Source organism: Bradysia coprophila (assembly GCF_014529535.1).
Source record: "Bradysia coprophila strain Holo2 chromosome X unlocalized genomic scaffold, BU_Bcop_v1 contig_182, whole genome shotgun sequence".
Classification (NCBI taxonomy): domain Eukaryota; kingdom Metazoa; phylum Arthropoda; class Insecta; order Diptera; family Sciaridae; genus Bradysia; species Bradysia coprophila.
Genome location: NW_023503304.1, coordinates 1 through 26150, shown reverse-complemented (window position 1 = coordinate 26150; position 26150 = coordinate 1). Strand labels below are relative to the sequence as shown.

The window sequence follows — 26150 nt, the reverse complement described above, 5'->3', positions numbered from 1 at the left end:
CAATTTTTCGGTCTCTAATTGCGATTGGCTTACACAGGTAATATTGTAAACTTTACTCGGAATGTAATCCCTTCTCTTGGTGCTGTTTTGAAATAAAAAATTGGGCGTTTCAATCGAACTTGCATTAAATATGTCGACAATTTCAATCAAACGTTCGCAGTGAAAGTTGTTGTCATTTAGATAAATTTGTTTCAATTTTGGTAGGCTTTCCACTAGACCCTGCGCGTCCAAATCATCCAAATTGTTGGAGTAAATGAACAGTAATTCCAAGTTTTTTAAATTTTCCATTGCTACTATTGGCAGTTCCCTCAATCCTATTGCACTAAACATTAATATTTTCAGTTGCTTCAAGTTGCTGAATAAATTAATGTCTACACGGTCCATCAAACCGCCGAGTATGAACAATTTCTCCAATTTTTTTGTGTTGGAAAAAATTCCCGCACCAAGTTTATGGATGTTGTTCCTTTCCAAATTGATTTCCGTCACGTCTGTGCAATTATTGAATGCATAGTCGTCCACTCTCTCGATATGTTGTTCAATGGCAATAAAACGTCTGATTTTTGGGAGTGTCGTGCAGATGTTGCTTGTTAGAACGTGAATTCGTGATAGAACGATTTGGAAATTGATTACAGAGTTCGAATCTGGTGCAACAGGCGTAAAAGTATAATTTTTCGAAGTCGCTGTCAGTCTAGATATGATACACTCTCGATTAAAATCTTTCATACCACATTTAATTAGACCAACATCACATGCACAGATTGTTGTAATAATAAGCAAAAGTAATAATTGGAATTGAAACTTTTGATGAACCATTTTTCCCTGTTCTCAGCTCAAGATCGGGTTCACAACTAAATCTTCATCGAACTTTAAGTGACACTATATCGAAAGTGGTAGTATCGCGTTGTGCGATAAAATAGCTGACTATGGTAACAATTATGATTACAAATCCCTTTCTGTTTGAATAGTAGATTACATATCTGCTTCCAAAGCTTTGGTTGTGGCATGTACGATGTACCAAAGAAAATTTGCTGTAATTCTACTGATTCAAGATAATAGTATGGAAGCAGGTACATTCTAAACAGTATCTTCTAGGTGTAGGTAAACACGTGCTTTCGCTTACAAAATGAGTAGAAAATCCGGGGGGGGGGAAACAACAACAGAAAATCATGTCCCACCACTCGCATTCGAATTCCATTGGCTCATATTTTCCCGTCGTTTGTTCCATACATTCACTCATATTTTCCCTTCATTCGCTCGATTGTAAAATTTAGAAAATCGCACACGACACACTTGCTAGCAGATAAATTATATATTTTGATGCATCCAGTGACCGCATGCAGAATATATAAATTCTGTACGAATTTGAATCTATCTTTTTCCAACAGATAAAAGACCATGATTCAAAATGCGAATAATGCTTTTGATGATTCAAAGAAATCGGCTGACACACTACTTGAAACATAAGTACAATAACGAAGAAAAATTTCTAGCCACATTATAAGAGTAATGGAACATCATTTAGATGTGGATGAAGAATCTTGTTGTGAACCAGAAAAATGTTCGTCGTACTAATACCTTGAATATGTTGAATTTAAGGGGAGTATTTCAGCGGTAATTTATAAATTAATTAAATTGGAGAATCTACAGGAATTACGATGGATTTAGGTGACTTTTGCAACTGAAAAAGGAAAATGAAAAACAAGAAATTATAATTTTACAAACGTAGACCGCTGTTCAGTTACAGTTATACATTTACATCAACAGTATTGACCTACGATAGGTACAAGTTTCGTTAAAATATTTGCACTATAAAACGATTAATATATCAACAGCACCGTTCGCGTCATGTCATAAGATTAATCGTGTTTCTGATGTTGCTCTTTCAGAACATATTTTTTTAATTTGGAAAATTTTCCATTATTTTGGGATATTAAAAACTATAGAAAAAATATCAAACATTTACTCACTGCACCCTCGCTAAACGAGTCATTACTACATTAACATGAATGTTGCGTTATACCAAATTCTCAAAAAAATCTTCTTACAAAAGAACTGATAAACCATTTATAGTGGAGGTGTGACACGCAAGTTCTTTTATCCACTTACAGAAGAACTAATATCAGTGGAGGTGACGCTAATTTTACAGCGTAAATTGTAGAAAAAAAATTACCAAAAAAATTTTGCGTAACAGGTGGCAGATGTTGAGAAAAGATCTGTTAAGAAATTTTTTAAAATAGGGAAAAATACTAATTAATGTGTAATTAGTAATTTTTTCTTTTTGCTAGTCGAAGCTGTAAGCGTCCCCCCCACACCGATATCAGTTCTTTCGTAAGTGGATAAAAGGACTTGCGTCACATCTTCACTGTAAGTGGTTTTCGGGATAACTATAAAGCTACCATAAAACGTTCTTAGTTGTGAGAACCCAATTTTAGTGTGTGGACTCGTTAGAAAGCCTCTATCATTATCTGTACAGCGACACTAAGCAAGTTGTCAGTAGTTGTCTTATATCCTAGATTTATAAATAGTGCATGCATATATGTTGCGTTGCATACAAATTAACACTTCATACACGTGCGGTGTGATTAACCTTATTTTCTTCACTCAAAAGGTCATCAGAAAAAAAACTTTTTGTTGAAGCTTTGTCTGATGACAGTTCCGTGGAAACAATGTCTATTTTCTACCCTCTTGCTTTGACAGTGAAGACTATCTACCGAGCTGACAGTTTGGTTTTTATACTTAAAAAATTGTATAATTATTGTTTCGTTTAGAAAAACGGTAAGATGTTGACATTGATTTCATCTACATTTACAATTTCTTTCCCAGCTCCAGAAAGCGCATTAAAAATCACAATATTTGAAATTCAGCGGTGCGGCGGCGCATCTGTTATGAAAGAATTTTTTTCCAATATTTCCAGTTGTCAAGGTTGTCAAAATATTCAAAGTAGCGTAACAAAATATTTGCAAAATCAAAACAAAATTTAAAGTTCGCCTTAACCGATAACCAAATTGCATCCAATTAGGTTGTAACGAGGGTACTAACGGAACATAATTCAATATCGGATGGTGTTATGTGCAATCAAAATGATGAATGACCGTATTTGTGTGTGATTTAGAAAAACATATTGTTGGATAAAATTGGGAGCAGTTAAATCGTATATTTGGATCATGAATAGTTACATGTATATAGCTGGTGGAGTGTTTGCTCTGATATCGGCGATAATATTATTCTATCCAGCATTTTTGTATATATTTTTGTTTCTACTGTATTCTGTGATATTAGTTGGAATAGGTAAGTTGTTGATCGAAAAACCAGTGCACTCCATGGGATAAAAGATAGATTATTAATTCAACAATTTCTGCAGCTGTTTTTGGTACTATTTACGTGCATTTTATAATGTCATCAAGGCATCAGTCACAAACCACCCACCAGCCATCGAATGTACTATACAGTGCAACATGTGCACCAATGTTTGATTTACCTAAACCAATCAATAATACAACGCACCTGCCCATTATTTTTGGCAGAACCGTCGATGGAGTGTTGTTGCAAATTATTGATTTTTCGTTCCGGGATTTGATTATGCCTTGGCTGAGGTGAGTACTTATACTTCCCACTTATTACCTTAGCACTCTTTCGTGCGACTTCTGGTGAGAGGGATGGGTTGGCTGAGTACAAAGCCCTAAGGAGCGAGGATTTTCATCCGAAAAAGCAAGAAATATTATCGACAAATACGATAAGTTGCTTATCAAATAAGACCACAGATTCCCTAGACCACAGAGGATTGGGAGAAATTTTCCAAAAGGTTTACGAAGCCATACATTTCAAACTTCGCACCCGCTTAAAATTCAAATAATTTCCTTCCAACTGAAATTAACTACCTTTTGGTAAATAGTTTCCAGCATAAGCCCTAGGGCGAAAATACTTTCAAAATTTATGTGTTCTCGATAACTCTCTCTCTAGGAGAGACTATCAGGGATTCACACCTTTTTTATCAACCCGACCGGAAAATAAAAACTGATGTCAATACAATTCTTTGCAGCTACGTCGTCAGAAAACCAAAAAACCTATCAGACACGTTGCGTGAAGACATCTGGATGGGCATACAAAAGCTGAAAGAACGGGCCGTTAAAATTGACGTTTTAAAGATGATTGCTGTTGACATGACTGTACGAGTGACAATTCACCTTGAAAAGCTGAGGATCGCCAATGCCAGAGCGTATGTTCCTTTTGTTTTAATATTTTTTGGGGAATTTATACAGATCGACTGATAGATCAGTTGAGTTGAATAGTAACGGGTCCTCAAACAATTTCCTTCTTCTATAGAGAGCCTATAATAGACTATGTGTATGGTTGCTTGTAATGTGATTCAATTAAGTAATATCAATTTCTCTTTAATGTCTGTCGCTGCAGAACGGAGTCTGGTAAAACGCCAATATTTGCAACAACGTCCTACCTGGCATCCGACGAAAAGGAATTGGAATTTTTACGGAAACTTTGTGAAATCATGGTCATATTTTTGATGCCTCGAGGATACTCACTTCTACCGATGAAAAATCTGTTGAGCGAAGTTCTATCGTACAAAAGTAAGCAAAGCAAAAAACGGAATTCTTCTCTCTCTCTCTCTGTTCTACCTAAACAAAAATTTAAATTCTAGTTTTCCATCCAATGATCAACCTTTTGACGTCACCGGACTACATCAACCAAAAAATCGTACAATTCATCGAATCGAGGCTAGCCACAGCCGCCATGCTGCAACACAGCTATGAATATGCGGCCAGTTTTGAGGACTTCTTAAAAGTGATAGCATCCACAAATACCATTGACGAATTGGCGTCGATACGATCGAGCATCGTCAACGATATTATGCAAGCGACAACCCAGCAAAATATCCAACGTTCGAAAGGACTGGATCCCGATTCGGAGCAGTCAACATTTACTAAATCGGAAATAGCGGCAGCTGTCAAACTAAAACGATACATTCAACAGTTGTCATATGCCAAGGCGCAATGTGAAAAGAATTTGATGAAATTGGGGTGGAAGGGAGGTTTTGCTAATGATCTGGTAAGATTAGTTTCGGTCAATTGTCTCAATGCCACCTGTTAGTCCAGCCCTTTAATTTGCAGAATCTGTCAATGGTTGATATACTCTCGACTGTTGTCGGTAGACGATACTTTACGTTATTTCTGGAGCCACTGCAGGCCAGTGGTCTAGTTGGATTTTATAAGTCCGTTGAAGAGCTTAAACATTCCAATAAATCGGCATATCATCAATTGGGAGCTGAGATCTTCTACACGTACATTCGCGCACCATCTTCACCCATTAAAATTGACAAGGTAAAACGAAAGTCTGATTGGTTCAGATCTTCTCAGGAGTGGGGACAATCCTGGCTTGTCTCAATGTATTAATTTGTAATTCTTCATCGTTCTACCATTGCAGGCTGTCCGTAAAAAGATGGAATCCTTTATGTTGGGCGACATGGGACCAGATATATTTTACGACGTACAAAAAACAGTATTACGTACATTGGAGGAAAAATACTATTCTTCGTTTCTGTTAAGCGAATACTACCAGGAATTAAAGGATTCGTTGGCATCGGACGATGTAATTACAATCGGATCATTTAACGACATTCCCGACGACACCAATTGCAATGCGAACGACAACGAGGCGTCGGTGGATTTGAACAATCATTCAACCTATGCAAGAAATAAGCTGGAACAATTACAGGTTCACTTTGATGAAAAAAAAAATTGTTAAAAAATTTCGCTAATGAAATTTCAATGCAGGAGAAACTGGACAACAAGAGTCAAGCATTAGACGCTCTGAAATCGTCTCTCAAACCTGAATCCAAACTTCTATCCATATTAGACAAAGAGGTGGACTGGCTAAAAATGGAAAAACGGCAACTGGAAGCGCACTTAATAAGAACAGAAGTATGGGCTGAACATTTGGGTAGATGGCGGGCGATCGTTCAAAGTGTCGAGGTGCCCGACGAGAAAGAGCCGCCACAGTTTATGATTTTGGTCGAAGTCGAAGAGAATTTGAGTCACACCAACGACAATTTGAATGCTGACCATGGTTCGGTTAATGAGAAAAGTGAAATGGACAACATATCAACGGGATGGGTCGTGTTGCGATCATTGACTGAATTTCATGTAAGTAAAAATTAGATCAAAAATTGGAGCGGATTACAGTCATTCGGAAAGTGCTCAGTCGAAAATTGCGACATCTTAACATTTGGTTCGTACTGCTCAATGATAGAACGAAGGTAGAGCTATTTGGTATGATTGGAAGAAATCATTGAATTTCTCACGTAACTATGTCAGCAGGATGGATTTAATTTAGAGAGCCGGTTCCATGAAATGCTACTGAGAGTGCCTTATAGAGACTTCTTATAATACGGGAATTAATTCCGTTAAAATAGGCCCTGATGTATTTCCGTGTCCTTTTGGCATCAAAGAGTTAATCTGAATAATTTACTTGCGTCCTGCTGGAGTCAAATGTGCGCTGGCAATTTTTTTTTCGACACAATGTCCTTTAACACTTCTTCCTCTAAAGTCCTACTTCGGGTCGTACACTTTTATCCGATGACAAGCAACGTCCATCCGATTTGCTGATACACATTTTATCTTCTAGGAATTACATCGTAAGCTACGGCCGCTATGTCCTGATCTCCGTAATGTGGACTTACCGTCGACGGCATTTAAAATATTTTTTATAAAAAGTGATAAAAGCTCTCTGGAAAAAGCGAAAGGACAAATTCAAAAATACTTAAATGTTAGTATGCTGTGTACCTTCACACATTGTCGACCGATGTGTTCAACTCAGTTCCGTTTCAGTTCATATTAGAGGAAGACTTTCTAAATCAAAGCGAGGCCATTTACACATTTCTAAGTCCGAGTTCGGAGAATTTGAAGCAATCGACACCATCGCCAAAGAAGACAAAATTTTCGTTGTCAACATTGTTCAAAACGTAAGTGCATTTAATGTCGATAAATCGTCCAAGAGCAATGAAACAACAACGGCCATTTTGTAACAGTAGCACCACCGAATCGACGAGAAGTGACCCGTTTTGGGGTCCATGCGGTCAGCGCGAAGGTGAAGAAGACATATCTTTGTTCCTCCAAGGTGTGGTGTCCGAGAATGACAATGCAAAATCACAATCCGATGTGGATTTGAAAGATTCGATCGCAGAGCCACTATACGCACTGATGGACGAAGTTTTCGATATGGGCGGTGTATTTAAATGGTTACGCAGGAAGCTAATTTCGTTCGTACAAATAACGTACGGAAGGACCATCAATCGGTGAGAATTTGGTAAATTTTTGTTTTTAGTGTTTCTCAAGAAAATTATTTTTTTTGTGTTCGCTGGATAAAGGCAAATTAGAGAGTCCATTAACTACCTGTTCGAGGAACCGATGCTTCATTATTACACTTCAACGTTATCGAAGTCATTTTGGCCGGGAGGTGTTTTGGCCTCGTCTTATCCGGCTCGGACTCAGGACATGCAAGAACAGACTGCTAATGCGGCCCGGTCGCTATTGATAAACAACATACCTGAGGTGATGTGCAATTTAGTTGGCGCTGAAACAGCCAAACATGGTGCAACGAAAGTGTTCGAAACAGTGCAGAATGCAACGTATAACAAACAGTTATTTTACGTGAGTATCGCAAATTTAACTTGAACTTCGCTCAATGCTTTCCTCGACATATTTTTTGAAGTGTCTAATTGATTTGCGGTACTCCATACTAGTCTCTGTTTTTACACAAGTCTGATCCACTGCTTCAAGGGATAAAATTTGGAACATCATTCAGAGTCAAAGCTCCAAAGCTCAAAAAATGCTCTTGCCCCACCGAATTGCAATCATTTGACACATTACCGTTTTTTCGACTTCCACTAAAATATTTAATTTTTTTCGAACCCTAAGGTACCTTATTTTAGTACCTGACTGCTCCCTTAATAATATTTCCGACCTTTTGAAAGCAAATTGACCAAATTCTAAGTAAATCTTTCGTCTGAAACATTATTTTTGTCGAGTGCGTTGCGGGAAAATGTGTCCGCATGTATAAATGATTGGAGATTGGAGGCCATTCACACATTGTTCACAAAAAAAAAATTATTCACGGGGTCGAAAAAGCTAAAAGGATTTAGAGAAAACCTCGTTCCCGAAACATGAAAAATTCCTTTTCTTCGAAATTTCACTCAATATTTAGTACTTAGTAAGCGGTAGCTTTTTTATGGAAACGCTATGGTATCTGTCTATGCTTCTTTTTCGGTAACAACCGATTTCACGGCAACCGTATCCATAACAACAATTTTCTATACGAGGCCATCTACATCTCCACAAACATGTGTCCTCGAAGATGGCACCGAAAGTGAAAAATTCTTAATTTCTATGAATCCTTGACAGATGCGATTTCTTGCTGAGTGTACAAGAATAGGGCTCGAGAGTTAAAAAAGCCTCGCAAATTACGACAGCATTATGAACCCTACAGAGTTTTAGTCGTTGAAAATTTCAACTTAAGGTACATTAACAAAGTAAAGAATTTGTTCTCACATCATTCGTTCGTCATGCGAATCGCTGCCGGTCAGCAGTGATTTTTTTTTTTTACAAGTTAATAATCATGTCGCCTTACGGCTGGGATAGAACACGTCTGACGGATTTTTTCTGAAAAATTTGAAGACGATGCGACCAGAACGTCAATCATATAGAGTGTTATGATGAAAGAGAAGAAGATATTTTGACAAGTACCCCAAGGCAAGTTAAAATAAACTGGTCTTCTGTCCTCTCGCTCTCAACGTTCCACGTTGAAAGAGAAGCAAATACTTTGACAAGTACCCCAAGGCAAGTCATAATAACTGGTCTTCGGTGTAAATGTCGTTAATGAAAACGAGATATATCGTTATTAAAACCGATATGTCAAAATGTTATATACAATTGTAAAAAAGTTTGACAGTTCAACCGTTCTATGAAAAAAGCAGTCAGGCGTGTTCTATCCCATCCGTGAGGGGCCGCGCTTATCATTTCTCTGTTATAACTCCTTGAAAACCCGTGCTTCTATCTACTTAATAAACACATGCTAAGCGAGCTAACCTTAATCTATTCGTATCACAACAAAAGGAGAAATTAAACTCATGAAGACGTAGCCAATACTTTATCATAGCAATAATGGTATGAATTTATTGGTATGATAAAGTGTTGGCTACGTAGATTTCTTCAATAGGTTCTTATCCTGGATTCAAATTTTTTAGCTTCTTAGCGGAAAGTGAGAATCGAAATTCAGTTTGATTTGTAAACCGGAACCTATTTCAGGGAATTATCTTCGCAGAAATTCCCGAAAATTACTCAATTGTGGTGTTTATTAAATACCATCCGAATGTAATAACGTAAAGAACAACTTAAAAACTAAAAAAAAAAAACGGAGGCTGGTAAAACGCGACCGAAAAATTATAAATTTCCTGGAATTTAATTCCCCTAAAATAGACCCTGCTGTAAACAGATGTCGTCTTCTTTTTTTGCAGGAACTATTGGAAATTGTAATGATTGAGCTATTTCCGGAGATTAGACAACTGAAAACTGTGACTAAACCACTGACAAACAACAAGTAAATTTGCCAAAAAAAACAACAACAGGAAATCAGAGAGAATCTGAATTCCAAAATTAATTTGTTAAACAAAAAAATATACCGGCGGTTTTACTGTTACATACAGTGCACCCAAGGATAGTTATACTGTGTACAACCCACAGATTGGTTGTAATCTTTCGTTCTGTTAACGTTTTCAGTTTACTGTACCTAAAATATACATATAACAATACTTGTTGTACCTACTCGAATATATATACACAAAAGATATTTATATATTTATATAATGAACAATTTACAAACACTGACTCAACAAACAAAAATAAGAATAAAAACAAACAATTCGTAATTTTATCGAAGTCATAAGAATGAGTGCATTCCAATTTCAAAGCGCTAATAGGTGTTTTGTGTCGAAAGAAATGAGTTGCATCGACGGAATTCACGGATTTCATATAGCCATGGACCATATACATTGTACACTATGTGTCGATTAGGCTGTACTGTTAATTTTTTTAATAGACCCGCCGAATAGGTTCAAAATCTGACCAGGTCAACTTGAAGAAAAAACGTAAGCGAACATTTCACTCATGTCAAATTTAGTTGCTGGCGGCCCTAGCCATCAGAGGCTTAGTTGTACTAACACCCTGTATTTGAGAAATGTTTCAATGAAAAGTTCTCGAAAATATCGTCGGTTTTTCGGAGCACTGCTATCGAACCTTGCGATGAATTCTCAGAATTAATTTCCGTCTGCTTAGTGAACAAAATCTCTCACAATTGTGGCAGCTAATAATAGGGCTAACCCCGTGTAACGTTCATTTTTCGAATACAGCCACTGAGCTTGGAAGCACTCATTTGTTATTTGTTAATCCACCTACAACAATTTGTAAACCGATTCAGTACTTAATAGCAATGTAAGATTTTTCGACGAAATGTTAAATTTTTTACGTTATTTTTGATCGGCATTTTGTGTCTTTTTCACCGTAAACAGCGCCTTCTAGTTTTTCACTTTCATTGAATAGAAATTTGGTAGTTTACAAGGTCAGATGAGTTTATGAATCTATTTTATGGTCGGAAATTTATTAACAAGCCCGACCTAAGTAACTTGTGAGGCTAAAGTTATCATCATTGCTTCATCTGAAGATCTGTGTGTCCCACAAAATGTCCTTTAGAAACTTTTATTTCCACAATTTCCATTTCGATTGAAAAATTCCCACCCATTTTCCCATAAATATAGCGTCCGGTACCTACCTGCAAATTCAGTTCAGCTACATCAGCATGTTTAAATCATTGGACAGTTTCAATCGAAAAATTGCCTCACCGTGTACGATGTGTGAACAGATGAAAAACGTTAAACCGAAATGGCTTCACTGACTTTTAATTTAATTTAATTTTTTAATTTCTTTTTTGTTTATGAAGGAAAGCGATCGAAGAACAATAAAAAAAATCTGTCGTTGGATGTCAATTCGAACAGGGTATTTTGACTTTAAAACTCCTTTTATCATAAACATAATTATTATCGACTGATATTGTAGCAAATTCTTAAAAACGTTCTTGCACTTTAGTTACAAACTTTAGATCTATGTTGGAACCGAATTGCTTTTGTTTTTGATTAGCCGATGATTCTAATTTTAAGATTAAAGCAAATTAAATGAAAAATTAATTTAAAATGTTAATGAAATCACGAAAGCTTTAAGTGTTGACTGTTTAGTTAATCATATATACAAAAAGGAACTAGCAAATTTAACGATTGTAAGCTACGAGCATTTCTTACGGAAAAAATTCAATTCATCAATTCGATTGGCAAAAAAATTCTGCAAAATGAATGAACTAACACATGAATTGAATATACTTATCATGTCTAAGATGCGATGGCAGTTTTTATAGCATGTGGCCGCAGGCCGTGTGTCATAATACACATCGTGAGCCTAATCAAGTACTTCGCACCGAGATTCATACAACGTTTTATGCAACAGAGCGATCTAATACTCTGTAATGCTGCCGTTATTTGCATGAGGGACTTAGTGAAAGAATTGAGTGAATTGAAGTGAGGTTTTCAACGCGCTACTCAGGATATAGATTAATGATTGTGCGACGATCAACTGGTGATATTGAAACAGATCTGTGTCTTATAAAAACGCGCTAAGTCCATTACTATCTGCACTCTTCTAACATTGACCATCGTCATCTTACATATTACTCACAGTTACATTATTCATGAAAAGTGGACTTAGCATGTTTTGGTAAAACAATGTTCTGGTGATCCTTTGTCTCTTTAGATGGTTACCCGCTACACAGATGAAATGCAATTATTTATGTATCCGTTTTTAATACATTTTCATCCGATACATTTGAAATTGCCTGAAATCAATCGTCTCAAACAGATACGCGCACAGCTTGACGCTCAAATCACGTGGGAAAAATATTTGCTCTCGAGCTACATATTTAGTCATTTACATAACAAGAATAAAGTCGTGTGAACAAACACAATTTTCATTTTTGTTCCGAGTAGTTAATGAATCAGAGACTACTTCTGGGAATTTTAATTACAAAAAACTCTGAAACACCGAAAAATTCCGAATTTCCCCCTGATTTTTCGGAATTTTTTCCGGATTTTTAGACTTTCTTGAAGGTAAGCCCTGTTTGTAATAGATTTTATATGTTGAGGACGTTTTACGTCTAGAACATTGAAAATCGCTGTTTTCATAGGTGCAGTTATAGCTATCTTCGCACCTGAAGCACAGAATAGAACCCTCTTTCGAACATTTTATTTTGACAAATAGATCGTTTGAAGACCGCACCGGAAGACTGTCGTCTCACTAGTCCAAAAAGCATCGTCCAAATAATTGAAAAACTGATCAGATTTTGTGGCAGATCATCACTTAAACGTTAACCGACTGTTGTTTGAAACTTTTAGTGTACATTACTCTGGTGGCAAGGCAAAGCTCCTTTTTAAGTCAAAATTGTAGTGAGATCGGAAATCAGTTATCAGGGACCTACTCGCCCCAAAACAGTGGCACATAATATTTACGAAGTAAAAGATTCGACCGGTTGAAGCTGTGGTATACTAAGAATTGCTCGTAGCCGAATAAATTCTTACGTTTAAGTGATTTGCATAAATGTACAATTTAATCATAACTGCAGTAGTAACATACATACATTGTCAAGTTAAGTTGGTTCAAACAAAGAATGTTGTTATCAAAGTAAAAAAAAAACTTAAACAGAACTCGATCAGTCTGGTCCTTTAATATGTTTCACCAGTTTACAATGCGGTAACACCTTGCTTCGCTGGATTTTACTTTTCCCATCCATATATCTCTGCAGTTCCGTGGGAATATCAATTGTGTCTTCGTTTTGGTAATTCTCTAAGATTGCTATCAACATTCTTGGTATGGCACATGCTGTCCCATTTATCGTATGGGCATGAACAACCGGTCCGCTTCCATCAGTGCATCGAATGTCCAACCGACGTGCTTGATAATCGGTACAATTACTACAGCTCGATATTTCACCGTACATTCCTCTACTCGGCATCCACGCTTCCATGTCGAATTTTCTGCGCAAAAAATTGGAATCCATGAAAATGTAAAGGACATTTTCCACATCGTCGGACTAACCTGTAAGCAGGCGCACCTAATTCACACGCTGGCATATCAAGTACTTTGAAATGTAAATTAAGTTTGTTGAAGAGATCGATTTCGATGCGTCTGAATTCGTCTAACATGTCTTCCGATTGATTCGGAGCGCATACGGAAAACATCTCAACTTTGGTAAATGAACGAACTCGAAATATGCCTGCCTCGGCTTTGGTACCCGCCAATTCAGCACGATGACAACGACTAACTGCCATTACGCGAATGGGCAACGTATCGACGTGGAATCGTTTTCCAGAAAAGTGGCCAGCTAGAGCCATTTCAGACGTACCGGATAGGCATAAGTTGTCGTGAAGAGTTTTGTATACCTGGAATGGAAGTAGATTTACTGTGCATGGAGGAAGACGTTCTCGAAAGTACTATTCGTCTCCCAACATCAAAAATTCTAAGTTCAGTGAGTGTGAGTAGTCACGGAGTAATTTTTCCCAGTTCATAAGATATCTTTCAATAAGCAACACAGACCTGATTACGTTCTCCAGTTGTTTTCATGCCACATCGTTCAATGACTTCAGCTGGAAGAATCTCGGGCACCGAAATCAATTCAAAACCTTTCGGACGCAGTTGCTCGACAGTATATCGTACTAATGCTTGTTCCTGAAAGATTCTTCCTTTTTTTAAACTTAACTGACGACTAGAGTCGATTAAACTCACCATCTTAGCTAATTCATTCATTAAATAGTAGCTTCGTGACCCATTCAAATTACCCAATTCATTTGTGCGTAAAATGTTCAAAGAGCTGCACAGCTCCTCAAATGATTTCGGTTTAAAACCGAACTTGCGCTTCCAACCAATCGAATCGATTTCCTTCGGTTGATCACCGTAGTTCACGACATCCGGATGTGTTAAATTTGGAAGAGTTTTCAGGACAGCGTCAAGTTGATGTTGAAGATTCTGACGGACCGTAGCGTCTGTGGTTCGATTCAATTCATTTACCAAACCAGGAACCTGATCAATATCACCAATTCCTTTCCGTTTGGTGATATTCGATTTGATGTGATCAAAATTTGCCGGATTTGTTAGATACTCGGTATCGTATTCAGATTTGATGCGGTTGATCGTTTGTCTCAATCCTCTAGTGTTGATACCCTTGGGCAAATTTCTTAACGAAGATGACAGCAAGGATTTCATTGTGAACTTTTGCGTTATTTTAAAGTTAGGAAAAACAAAACTTCCGAATCCAGAGGCCGGGTGATGACAGTTTGCCTCTGGTTTATTCAGAACAATTTTCACCTAAACTCACCACGTAATAGGTGGCGATTTTTAAATCTCTGGCGGTCGATAATCGTTAATTGTTTCAGTGGTAACACATTTGATTAAACCGAGGGAGGGACTGAGGGAAAGGTCGGACGCAAATACATTTGAACATTTGCAGTCCTGATTGATCTAAAACACCACACAACTGAAATCGACACTTTTTTCTGAGGTTGTCGTAACAGTTCCTCGCTAAAACTGGACCCAGTTAATCGCCAATCAACATGACCATTATATTATTTATGAACAAAGCAAGAGTTGTTTCCGCTCCATCATTCGCCTCAAATGCACAGGTACAAAAATGCAATGCGGACAATATTTAAATATGCGAACCAAAACCACAGGACCAGTGACTTGACATATGGAATTCTCGTTCATTTTGTTTCCAGTGCATGTAGAAATGAATCTGTCTATGAATCAGCTGTGTGGTATTAGTTGTGTGTGTCGTTTGTTTGGATACTTTCAAATTGTGATAATTTTTGTGTTTCACGCAAGAAATTTTCCTTTAAAACATCCCAAACACATATTGTTTAAATGGTAATATTTACAAAGACTGATACATCATGACCCTACGACGCAGTCTTCCAGCCTTAGGTCTAATATTGGGAGTTTTGAGCTGTTCGTAAGTGTGCTTGGGATTACAATATTTTGATTTTTGTGGGCGAATCAAGGGGTGAATCGCCTCAATGTCTAGTGCCTAAAAAATACACACAAAAATATCAAACTATTCAGTCAGTCCACTATTCTGTCCTTAAGTAACTACTTTTTCATATACCTACTCGTCGCACTTTTTCTCCGTCCAATATGAAAAATACTATTCGTACCACGGACTAAAAGTCTCTTTTAGCGTATTCGATTCCAGACGCTAAAAAAGACTTTTAGTCCTAGGTACGAAATGTACTATTTTCATCTGCACAAATGAGTCATTTTTACTCTTCCGATTTATCACTTAGATCTGGCTTTGTTGCTTATGCATGTACACTGTACATTGTACAGTGCGACACAATATTTTGATCTGGGTTAGGCGGATGAAGTGAAAAATCTTAATTTAGCAATAGTATTTTACAAGCTACATGCGTCGAAAACCAAACTTTTCAACTACTTTCGACGCCCTCAGAATGTAAAATCCATTAAATAACTCGCGATAAAAATGAAAAGTCTCGTTTTCGTGTGTTTATTAACCTCGGCTCCAGGCCCGTAGCTAGAGCGAAATCTCAGGGTGGGCTCAAGCTCGATACAATTTTTCTTTGTTTGTAATTAAAAATATAATGTGAAGTGCGCCGCAGGCGATTTTTTTGAAAACTACTTTCGTAAAACCAGATGGTAGATGCTACAATTTTTTTCAGGCATCTATTTTATCCTCCAGGTGAAAATTTTTTTTTGAATCGGAGGTGGTCACTTCGTAAAAGAATTTTTTTTTTAAACGAAAGGGCTCGGGCCGACCCTCGGAAAATTTGGAAATTTCAAAATCATTAATTTAAAAAAATAATAATACACAGGAATTAAGTGACCAGGTCGATTTTGATCTACTGGTAGTTTGTAGAGAATTGATGTACCTTTCTAATAAAAATATAAACTGAAAGTCAGGATGAGGCATCAAAATACAAATTTAGTGTTTTGTCAATGATCACCCTACGATTTTTTATTTTATTGGCTTAAATAAAATGAAGGTCTGCGCCACTAAATTAACATATCAAAACACTGCGATGTAGTTTTTCAATTTTTTCGAAAAATCTTTAAAAAAAAACGTTCTTCTGGGTGCCTACGTTCCAGAGATTTTTTAAAGAAAATGTATGGAAAGTTTGATTGAAAGTTAAATTAATTGCTACGTACTGGTGGCCTCTGATCTGGCAAAAATTAGTATTTATTTTAACATCTTGACTTTGTTCATTTTATCACCATCGGAAAGATTCCTAGCCCTGTCCAACTATCATTGGTTATAGTTTCAATTGCTACTATATCTCATAGATATTCCGAAAATACCAAACTTGTCCTATTCGCTATCTGGCTTATATTCTTTACGATCTTAAATATGTGGGTAAGTCGACCTACTCGACAGGCCATTAAATGAATTTTAATGAAGTTTTAGTACAAGTTGATATAGGTATTTAACCGAGAGTTGCGAGTGCGATCGTGAGATGCTTATAGAAATTTACATGTTGAAAAAATTATCCCACAATGACGGTCTACGAAAACCGTAATTTGTACTATGACGTTTCTGACTATTGGTCTGTCGATTTTATATGAAATACCACAAGCCACGGTCACCATAACACAAGTCTCAATGTACTGACAACATTGAATGCAAATGCAAAGATCTATTTAAAATTAATTATTTACTGTAAAAGTGATATTTGCTCTTCGAAATTGAAAATATTTCGATCCTCCCAACTATCGGTCACATACCTTATATTAAAGAAAATTCACTGTCTCGTAAAAACACGGCAGAGTAAAGTAAACCAGGCACGAGCGCTTGATTTGACTAGGGACCTGTGTTATCTAGTAGCCTTTGTGTTTTGCTTGCGAATAAAATTTTTCAATTTATGTCAGTTTTCATTTGAGTTAATTTTCAAACAGTGTATTAGGTCCCTTATTTGACGTTTCAAAAATGAACCGCTCCTTCCTTATTTATTTTACGCCGTAGTAAAAATCATCTCCAAATTTTTCATTAATGATAATTTTTGCAAACATCTAGGAATCCTAAACTAGCAGCAAGTTTTGTGTACTAAACTTAAACTAATTGAGTACCAATTCTTCGCTTTTTGAAATGTTCATTCAATATTGTTGAATCATACATTTTAACAGTAATTGCTATTTTGAGTATTCACTGATTTTAGCTGCTGAGGCTACGAAAGCAACAATGATAAAATCCGCATTCTGTACTAAGACTGTTAACTTCTTTTAATTTTTTCCCAACTTTATTATTTTTCTCCTTCGCCAGGGTGGGCTCAGACGAAGTCCAGGGTGGGCTTAGATCACCCCAGCCCACCCATAGCTACGGGCCTGCTCGGCTCCGCCTCGGATCAACAAAATTCACACGAAAACTCTACTTTTCATCTTTTTATCCCTAGTCATGTAAAAAGTATATTTCCTACCTAAAACTAAAAGTCTTGTTAAGCGTCATTCTCACACGCTAAATAGTACATTGAATGACAAGGGGCGAAAGTAAAAAAATTCAACCGTGTGCGAGAGTTGATGCCCGCGCCGAAGGCAAGGGCCTCAATCGCACAGGTTGAATTTTTTTACTTTTGCCCCGAGTCGTTCATTAGTCATTTGTGTACCTGTTTTGGACGATTGATTTTAGGCAATTTCGCGGATTGTAGGCCGAACGAAGTGAGGCTTACAAGCGAAAGTGCCTTAAATCAACCGTCCCAAACAGGTGCACATGTGAGTTTTCATGCAGAGGGCCGGAAACCCGAGAAAATTCGAAAAATTGCCCTCATTTTCGGCCCCGAAGCATGAAAACTATTTTTCATTACACTAACTACGAAAATTGTAATTTTCGCTTCCCGAATGAGATGCGAAAGTTTAAAAATTCAACTCTCAGTAAGCCACGACATCACAAGAGGTGCGAAAGTACTTTCGCCCCCCAAACGAGGATGCAAAAGTAAATGACAGCAACAACAGAGGAGCGAAAGTACTTTCGGCTCTCAAACGAAGATGCGAAAGTAAATAACAGCAACAACATGTGTTCAGTCTGGTGTCGTTGTGATCGCTGTGATTGTTGTGATAGAAAAGAACGTTGTCAATAATTTAATATTTTTTCTTATACCAGGGGGCTGCCGCCCCCTGGACCCCCGCATATTTCAGCATATTTCGGTAAATTTCATCAGTTGGAACGTGTTTAGGAAGCTCAAATTACAATTTTCGTAGTTATTGTAATGAAAAGTTGTATGGATCACATGGCACGACGTAAAAAAATTCAACCTGTGCGATTGCCGCCCTGGCCTTCGGCCACGGGCTGCAAACTTCGCACACGGTTGAATTTTTTTACTTTCGTCCCTTGTGATCCAAATAACCATTTTTTGATACCAACATCAAAAGTTGATACGTATCGCAAACAGCAGAACAAAATGTTGAAATATGAAGGCATTTAGCCAGAAAATGCGGGGGTCCAGGGGGCGGCAGCCCCCTGGTATATCAAAAATTTAATTATTTAGCCATCACAACAATAACACACACAAAAATTAACTAATAACTAACAAATCATTAACAACAAAAATTATCAACTTCGTATGTTAATTTCAATAAGAGCACTGGCGCACGCTTTATTTCAATTTTGTTCGCAGTACACTTATTGACAAGAGTCGACTATTACATTATGTAGTCGACTTTCGCATTATGTATATTGACTTTCGCTTTATGTATTCTTTCTTTCTCCCCGCTCAAACACATAACTTGCATTTTTTTACTTTCGCCCCGGATTTCGAGGGCGAAAGTATCAACTTTCGATGTTGGTATCAAAAAAATAGACTTTTCATGCTTCGGGGCCGAAAATAAGGGCAATTTTTCGAATTTTCTCGGGTTTCCGGCCCTCTGCATGAAAACTTACATGTGCACCTGTTTGGGACGGTTGATTTAAGGCACTTTCGCTTGTAAGCCTCACTTCGTTCGGCCTACAATCCGCGAAATTGCCTAAAATCAATCGTCCAAAACAGGTACACAAATAACCATTTAGTCCGTGGTACGAATAATATTTTTCATATCCGATGGAGAAGTGGATACGTGCGGCGAAGTGTTTGACATCGAACAGGATATGTTTGGAGTAGAGCGAAGGGTCTACTTACCTTAGTAGTCAAACGACACGTTGTTTGTTCGAAATCATCTTGTGGCAAGTCAGATTCAGTTCGTTTTTTGTGCTGTTGTTGCCTATCATCAATTTTATGCAATGTAATATATAAAAGTGGAAGAATGCACTTTTATTTTTCAAATATTCTCTCTCGTAGTTTCGATGTCATCGATGTTTTATTTTATCCTCATTTGTCATTACACTCTAAAATTCGAGTTCGATACAATCACGAAAAATTGCGCTAAATTGCGATTTCTTTCTGAACGTTAAATATTAGATTATCAGGGGATGAAGGAACCTTCAGGCTGTCCAATGATAACGTTTAAATACAAAAAATAATAATCAAAATTAGGGCCGCAGCGCAATTTTTTCAAATGTTCCAGTCGCGGAAATTGAGAATGTAATCTACCTACAAATACTTTTAATTGTACCACCGACTGTATTAGAGTTTCTTAACTGTCTTATAAAAAATTCTTCGAAGCCCAACCCATACCCAATCTTATTTTTGTAGTCTTCTTTCGTACTCTTGGAGTACATGTACTCAGCAATAGACATGGAAGACTGTAAAAAATATCGATATTATGAGGAAATTGTCGATAATCGACTACCAAAATCATTTCCAATAGATCGATTATCGATAATTATGCATTTAGTAATCAATATTGTTACAGCATGCATGTCTACTTAGAGGTGTGCGCCGGTCACTTTTCCTTTGATCGGCGTACGTCGGCGTTTGTACTAAATAACTACCTAGAGCAATGAGCTCTTCAGAGGAAATTAGGTAATAGACCAAAGAATCAGATTCCTCAGTTTAAATAAGTCGGCGTGAAGAAAATTTGAAGGCTATAGCAATTACGCCGACAATTTTTAAGCGTTTCCGTAAAAGGTCAAAAAATTGTCGGCGTAATCGCTATAGCCCTTAAATTTTCTTCACGCCTATTTAAACTGAGGAATCTGATTGTTTGGTGTATTACCTATTTTCCTCTGAAGAGCTCATCGCTCTGGGTAGCCATTTAGACCCAACGCCGACGGTTACGCCGATCGAAGGAAAAGTTACCGGCGCACACCTCTATGTCTACTCAGCGAACAGTAGCTACTTCAAATAGGGTACTATTTTGAATGGAAAAATTTAACAGATTTTTTACAGTGCCAAAATTGGTTCGATACACTGTTCAATACCCTATTTAGAGATCATGTTCGAGTGGAACGTCATCCACCACAAATAACCGAAAGTTTACGAAATTCTTTTTAGACATTTCGCAACGGCGAAAAAAGGCTGTGAAGCACTGAAAACTGAGTTTTCTAAGGATACTCAAAGTTTCACTGCCTGTGCTCTTAACCATGCCGAGCCCGTTACCTACTGTGAATATTGTGGACAGGAATTCGCCAAAGTAATTTTGCATTACAACGAATTATTCGCAAATGAAACATGTAGAGCCAAATACTTTGATCGGGATCGTATAAATATCGTCGAAATGGTTTATTCAAACGCACAGTCGGTATGGAATGCAGGATCATGCTCAAGTAAGTTTAATTTGTTTACACTGTTTGCAAAGCGGTGTTGTTGAAATTTGGATACATTTAGACTGCTATGACTGGGTGGACGGAAAGATTAACCAGACTCTGTCCAACACTACAACCAAATTCTTTGATGAAATGGAAGTGTTTGGTTTATGCCTTAAGAAATACAAAGACGAGACAGCGTGCACGAATTGTCTCGAAAGTTACAATAGCGTGAATGGAATTTACAAGAACATACAAAAGACCTTCAACGACAACCTTTGTTTCGACATAAAGGATTCGGTATACATTAAGCAACACTTTAACACAATTTTCCCTTTGACAATTTACATTTTCAGATGAACAAAACGCGCTTGAACTGGTCGCACGATTTGAAGTGTTGTAAAGATCGTAAAACCTCATTGACCACATTCACTGTTACCAGCGTCGTCATCAGTGTCTTTATTCCATTCGTGTTTTATACCAGTTTCATGTTCTTCGGCTGGAGACGGGAGCAAATACAGGAACCACTGGCAGACTCAGGTATTTGAATTTTATTGTTTGAGGAAGGTCTGTAGTCAAGCATAACCGATCATAATATTCAGACGTCCATCATCCTTCTGACGAGAGAACGGAAACATTCGAAGCGATTGGACCAAGCACGGTGCCAGCAATAACACATTTATTAGACTTATAATGAAGTCAATCTCATTAAATAATTTGCTGGATGATGTGGAGTGCATGCGATTTTATTGAAATGTTTTAAAAAATGATTGCCATTGACTGAATTGTTATGTGATTGAAATTCGAATAAATATTCTACCCGTGTCTTTATAGCTACAGTATAGCAGTTATTATTTGTTATTCGTTTAACAGACGACGCATCTAAGCTCGTTTCGTTTGCATATTTCGGTGCGTATAATATTAGTGCCTAAAGTACTCCTACTGCTTTAAAAATCTATCCATAAATTCTTCATCACACTTTGAAAAATAAAGCTGAGTACCGGTAATTGAAACAAGTTATTTGATGTCATCGGTTCACTTTTGCCACTAGCTTTCGCTTTTGTCCGAATTTCCCAGAGAGATGCTAAGATATTAGCATATTAGCATCTCTCTGGAATTTCCTATTCTTTCTCGAGAAACGTTTTTCACGTTTTTTTTGCCAGTTTTGTCCACCAAACAAACCCAACAATTCTAATTCATCGATTCATAGATTACATTATATGCTGCGAAAGTAATTCATTACTATGGAAGTAACAACTTCTAAATAAAAGCAAACTCACATGCAACAAGTGTGTGTTATTTACATCGATCGATATAATATAGGGTAGATAAGTAATGTCAAAGCAACTTTATGCGGAAAGATCACATGGATGTATGTGTAACGTTACTTACGGTTTGAAAAAGCGCGCGAAATAATGCCATACAAATATTTGAAAATAATTGAAACTCTGAATTACTCAATTTCCTCTTTTTTTTCGTTTTGTGTTGTGATTCGTATTTCTTGCACTTGTATGTGTGCTATATTTCCGAAATTTCGTTCTTCGTGTCTCATTATCTACAGTATATTATATCGATGGTTATTTAACAACAATTTTTTTAACTGTTTCGCGACAAGTGTGGTTCACTCGAAAAATGTCTAGTCTCTCAACTCAGTGATTGCAGCTGCATTTTGGTATAAAAGCGTGAATTTTTTACCATTGATAAATATGCATCTGAGGATTCTGAAACGATTAAAAGACTATGAAAAAGTTACCTCTAGCGCCATCTAGATCCGATTGAAGTTTTAGATGCACAGGTAACTTAAGCTACACATGTGATATTGGGCTCAAACGAAAGTAAAAGGTTCAAAGTTTTTTCGTGCAAAAAATTTCCCGAATTTTCCGTTTTTTCCGAATTTTCTTAAAAATAAAATTTTTAAACTGAGGTGAAAGTTAAGTAATTTTTAATATTGGCTCAAAAAGTTTTTTTTTCTTCGCTATCGTGGCAAGTTCAGTTTCCAATGTTTTAACGATGAAAAAGTTTTTGAATGTTCCGCAAAAGAGGCAAATAGTTTCATTTTTCATCGGCCCTTTTTCATTACGATTTTTTTTGGCAATTTTTTTTCCGTAAATTTAATAAGACTAGTTCTGGAAATGCTATATATCATCTAAAAACAAAATAAAAATAAAAAAATCTGCTAAAATCTGCATGTTAATGCTTGTGTAGAATAATTCTATATAAGCATTGATATATTACGGTCATATGAACTTGAGTACATAGCAGCATAACTATTCGATCGTATAGTGCACTTAATGATGCGCAGGTATAGTGCGCATGTATATCAATGGTATGCAAATAATATGCAATACGCTATTGATGCGCAAGTATAGTGCGCATATATAGCAGTGATATACAAGTAACATGGAGTGTGCTGTATGATATATGTTTTGTTGTTGTGTATCATAATAATTAAGAATGAACATAATTGTTATGGTATGATTCATCTTGATGCACATGCAGGATGCGCATGTCAATCATTCTAGAAGTTAATGACTTACGTAGGATTAAGTTGAACCATTAGAGTCAATGTACTAATGAATCAATTACGTAGGTTGATTCATTAACACCTCTTTGTTTAGATTAAGTTCTTTGTTAGAATTTAGTATAAATACTGTAACAATTGATTGAATAAATCAGAGTTTAATTCTCCTTTGAGAAGAGAACAACTTAAGTTTTACTTATACCGATAACGAACACGTATTATACTAGTTTACTAAACATAATTTGGTGACCCCGACGTTTGACGTGTAAAGCGTTGGTAACAGTAATAAATTGTAAAAAGAATTTCTAAGGGACTGCAGCCCTGAAGGAATTCTTTAAGCGTTTGGACTTGGTTGGCAACTGTAAACCCTCAGCTCTAAGGCAATCGTTACGAAAGGAGCAAAGGAAAGTATTTGGACTTGGTTGACAACGGAAAGTCAAAGCTCTGGGCAGTTATTGGAACTACTGAAGGGAGCATAAATCAAGTATTGGGCTTGGTTGGAAAAATAAATCGCAGCTCTAAACCAGTCACATAGAGACGCTGAAAGGAATATAAATTAAAAACCGGTAAAAAATGTCAGACACCACGGCGATGCTCAATGAGCAACAGGTGATTGGGGATCGCATGAAACAAAGGGTGCAAGCATTCCAAGCATTGGCGTTGGAAAGAAAAAGTGTACAATACTTAAAAGAAAGAATTCAGAGAGTTGATGCTGATTGGGCAATTTTCTTTAAAAACAACACTGAATTAAAACAAAGCGATCAGGTAGAAAGCTCGCATTTGTACTTTAGTTCCGACTATTACAATAAAATTGAAAAAATAGTGAAGGAATATCGTGAAGAATTAATTCAACACCTTGAGGAATTAACTAAAAGTCAGGATACAAATCCAGGACCAAATCCACAAAGCGGCATTACGGATCCAGCTATAATAAGTATGGTCTCAGCTAACCAGGATCCTGCAATGGTGGTGAATATTGCAAAAACAACTCTGGCTAACTTTGATAAAATGCTTCGTGAATACTATGACAATGAAGCTATTATGGACAAGATTGACGCAAAAGCAATGCGCCAAATGATCATCAAAAAATGGGAAATGATCACGGAAATGAACTCTAAAGTTATGTTCACGCCAGGGTATGACATTCATATCTACTTTAAAATGGAAAGTGGAATGGGCAGAATCTTCGCAAAAACAATCGAAGATAAGAACACAATGACATCAAATACGAAACTGCCAAAGTTGGAACTTCCAAAGTTCAAAGGTGACTACTTGGAATGGGAACCGTTCCAACAATTGTTCATGAAAATGATTGACAATCAATCGAATATGAGTGGCTCCGAAAAATTGGCATATTTAAAAGGACAACTGGAAGGTGAACCAAAAACGTTAGTTCAGGCATTACCAGTCATAGACGAAAGTTATGAAGCCGCATGGGATATATTGAACCGTAGATTTCGCGACAAGCATACGATTTTAAAGACCGCACTGGATAAAATTTTTAAAGGAGAAAAAATGAATCCAAGATCAATCAAGCAAATGAAAAAAGTGTATGATAGCATCAACCAAGCGTATATGATAATCGATAACATGAATATAAATGATGCTCTTCTGCAGTACATGTTTTACTACGCAGTGGAAGGACGAATCGATGGCCTCAGTATGAACATTTACGAAAATACATTGACGGAAGTTGGCGAATTGCGAAGCTACAGGCATTTCATGAAATTTATGAACATGAGAATTCACCACTTAAGCAGCAAATATGAAGCACCGAGTGAAAGTGGTAAAAATTATCAAAAACCGCAAAGCAACCAAAACAATAAATCGAAAGTGAGCACTGCGCTAGTTGCAAATAAAAACGAAAAAGGCAACAAGCACTTCAATAAAAGTGATAGTGATTACTGCAATTGTAAAGAAAAAGAGCATAAAATATGGAGTTGTCCTGTTTTCTTAAAGAGCACTCCTGCCGAGAGAATTAAGGAAATAAGAAAAAACAGATGCTTCAATTGTTTAAATAAGGGACATAAAACCAACGAGTGTAAAAGATCCAACTGCCCGAAATGTGACAAAAAACACAATAGCTTATTACATATAGAAGAAGCTAAAAAAGTGCAAACAGTGTTATTAGGAAATAACGAAAGAGAAGTGGAACATGTGTTCTTAGCCACTGTAGCAGTGCACATAATTGATAAAAATGGATCACCAGTGCAAGTAAGAGCATTATTGGACTCCGGATCCCAACTCAATTTAATGACCGAACGAATGCAGAAAAAATTGGGATTAACGTACAAGTGCGCAAATATGGAGCTGTTGGGAATAGGTGAAGTAAAAACAAATGCGAAAAAACGAACAGTTATTACGGTAAAATCACCAGTATCCAGCTTTAAGGAAAATTTGGAAGTATTTTTGTTAAAAACGGTTGCAACTGAGCAGCCAGAAAAAAGAATTGATATAACTAATTGGAACATCCCTAAGGACATTCAATTAGCGGACAAGCAATTCAACGTACCATCAAAAGTCGATCTGATCTTAGGAGGAGAAATATTCTTCAAATTGTTAAAATGTGGCGAAAGATCAATCGGTAATGGATTACCAACTTTACAAGAAAGTGTATTCGGATGGATAGTTACAGGAAAAGTGCTAGGACTGACACCATCTCAGGCATATGTTGGCATTGCTACCGAAAGTGCATTGGAAACCCAATTGGCGAAATTTTGGGCAATCGAAGAAAAAGCTCAAAGCGAGAAACCATTAACACAACTGGAGCAATCTTGTGAGAAGTTTTTCCAAAATACTACAGAAAGAGACGAAAAAACAGGAAAGTTCATTGTCCATCTGCAATTTACAA

At 36.9% G+C, this 26150-nt stretch overlaps 3 protein-coding genes and 1 long non-coding RNA gene across 6 annotated transcripts; 2 read left to right on the top strand and 2 right to left on the bottom strand.

Annotated features, from left to right (window-relative positions):
* The first annotated feature begins 2916 nt into the window (after nt 1-2916).
* On the top strand, nt 2917-12808 carry LOC119068397 (sorting nexin-25). Of its 3 annotated transcripts, none has more exons than XM_037171957.1 (13): nt 2917-3288; nt 3362-3593; nt 4040-4216; nt 4411-4583; nt 4655-5061; nt 5124-5333; nt 5437-5727; nt 5787-6155; nt 6637-6777; nt 6840-6973; nt 7040-7306; nt 7379-7661; nt 9524-10696. In XM_037171957.1, exons 1-13 carry the CDS (start codon nt 3165-3167, stop codon nt 9608-9610), a joined length of 2895 nt encoding a protein of 964 aa, XP_037027852.1. In that variant the 5' UTR covers nt 2917-3164; the 3' UTR covers nt 9611-10696. The 3 variants fall into 3 exon arrangements, with proteins under 3 accessions (XP_037027852.1, XP_037027851.1, XP_037027853.1); XM_037171956.1 differs by lacking the exon at nt 9524-10696 and adding an exon at nt 10820-12808 and having other exon boundaries at nt 2927-3288; XM_037171958.1 differs by having other exon boundaries at nt 2960-3288; nt 7379-7665.
* Nucleotides 3816-10887, bottom strand: LOC119068401. The gene is made up of 3 exons (XR_005086153.1): nt 10771-10887; nt 4306-4317; nt 3816-3826 (listed from the first exon to the last, which is right to left on the bottom strand). It is a non-coding gene; the product is annotated as an uncharacterized LOC119068401 (long non-coding RNA).
* LOC119068398 (serine--tRNA ligase, mitochondrial-like) lies at nt 12684-14756 on the bottom strand. Its single transcript, XM_037171959.1, has 4 exons — nt 13887-14756; nt 13698-13829; nt 13200-13543; nt 12684-13138 (listed from the first exon to the last, which is right to left on the bottom strand). The coding sequence occupies exons 1-4, from the start codon at nt 14361-14363 to the stop codon at nt 12814-12816; spliced, it is 1278 nt and encodes a 425-aa protein (XP_037027854.1). The 5' UTR covers nt 14364-14756; the 3' UTR covers nt 12684-12813.
* Nucleotides 14757-14878: 122 nt separating this feature from the next.
* LOC119068400 lies at nt 14879-21608 on the top strand. The gene is made up of 5 exons (XM_037171960.1): nt 14879-15108; nt 20528-20799; nt 20861-21078; nt 21135-21318; nt 21381-21608. The coding sequence occupies exons 1-5, from the start codon at nt 15050-15052 to the stop codon at nt 21470-21472; spliced, it is 825 nt and encodes a 274-aa protein (XP_037027855.1). The 5' UTR covers nt 14879-15049; the 3' UTR covers nt 21473-21608.
* The last annotated feature ends 4542 nt before the right edge of the window (nt 21609-26150 follow it).

Coding starts and splice junctions, on each gene's coding strand:
- LOC119068397 (XM_037171956.1), top strand. CDS start 3,165: ATGAATAGTTACATGTATATAGCTGGTGGAGTGTTTGCTCTGATATCG. Junction 5,728..5,786: donor ATAAGCTGGAACAATTACAG/GTTCACTTTGAT, acceptor ATTTCAATGCAG/GAGAAACTGGACAACAAGAG. Junction 7,307..7,378: donor TACGGAAGGACCATCAATCG/GTGAGAATTTGG, acceptor CGCTGGATAAAG/GCAAATTAGAGAGTCCATTA.
- LOC119068398 (XM_037171959.1), bottom strand. CDS start 14,363: ATGAAATCCTTGCTGTCATCTTCGTTAAGAAATTTGCCCAAGGGTATC. Junction 13,544..13,697: donor CAACTGGAGAACGTAATCAG/GTCTGTGTTGCT, acceptor CTTCCATTCCAG/GTATACAAAACTCTTCACGA. Junction 13,139..13,199: donor TTAGGTGCGCCTGCTTACAG/GTTAGTCCGACG, acceptor TTTTTTGCGCAG/AAAATTCGACATGGAAGCGT.
- LOC119068400 (XM_037171960.1), top strand. CDS start 15,050: ATGACCCTACGACGCAGTCTTCCAGCCTTAGGTCTAATATTGGGAGTT. Junction 20,800..20,860: donor GAATGCAGGATCATGCTCAA/GTAAGTTTAATT, acceptor GGATACATTTAG/ACTGCTATGACTGGGTGGAC. Junction 21,319..21,380: donor GGAACCACTGGCAGACTCAG/GTATTTGAATTT, acceptor CATAATATTCAG/ACGTCCATCATCCTTCTGAC.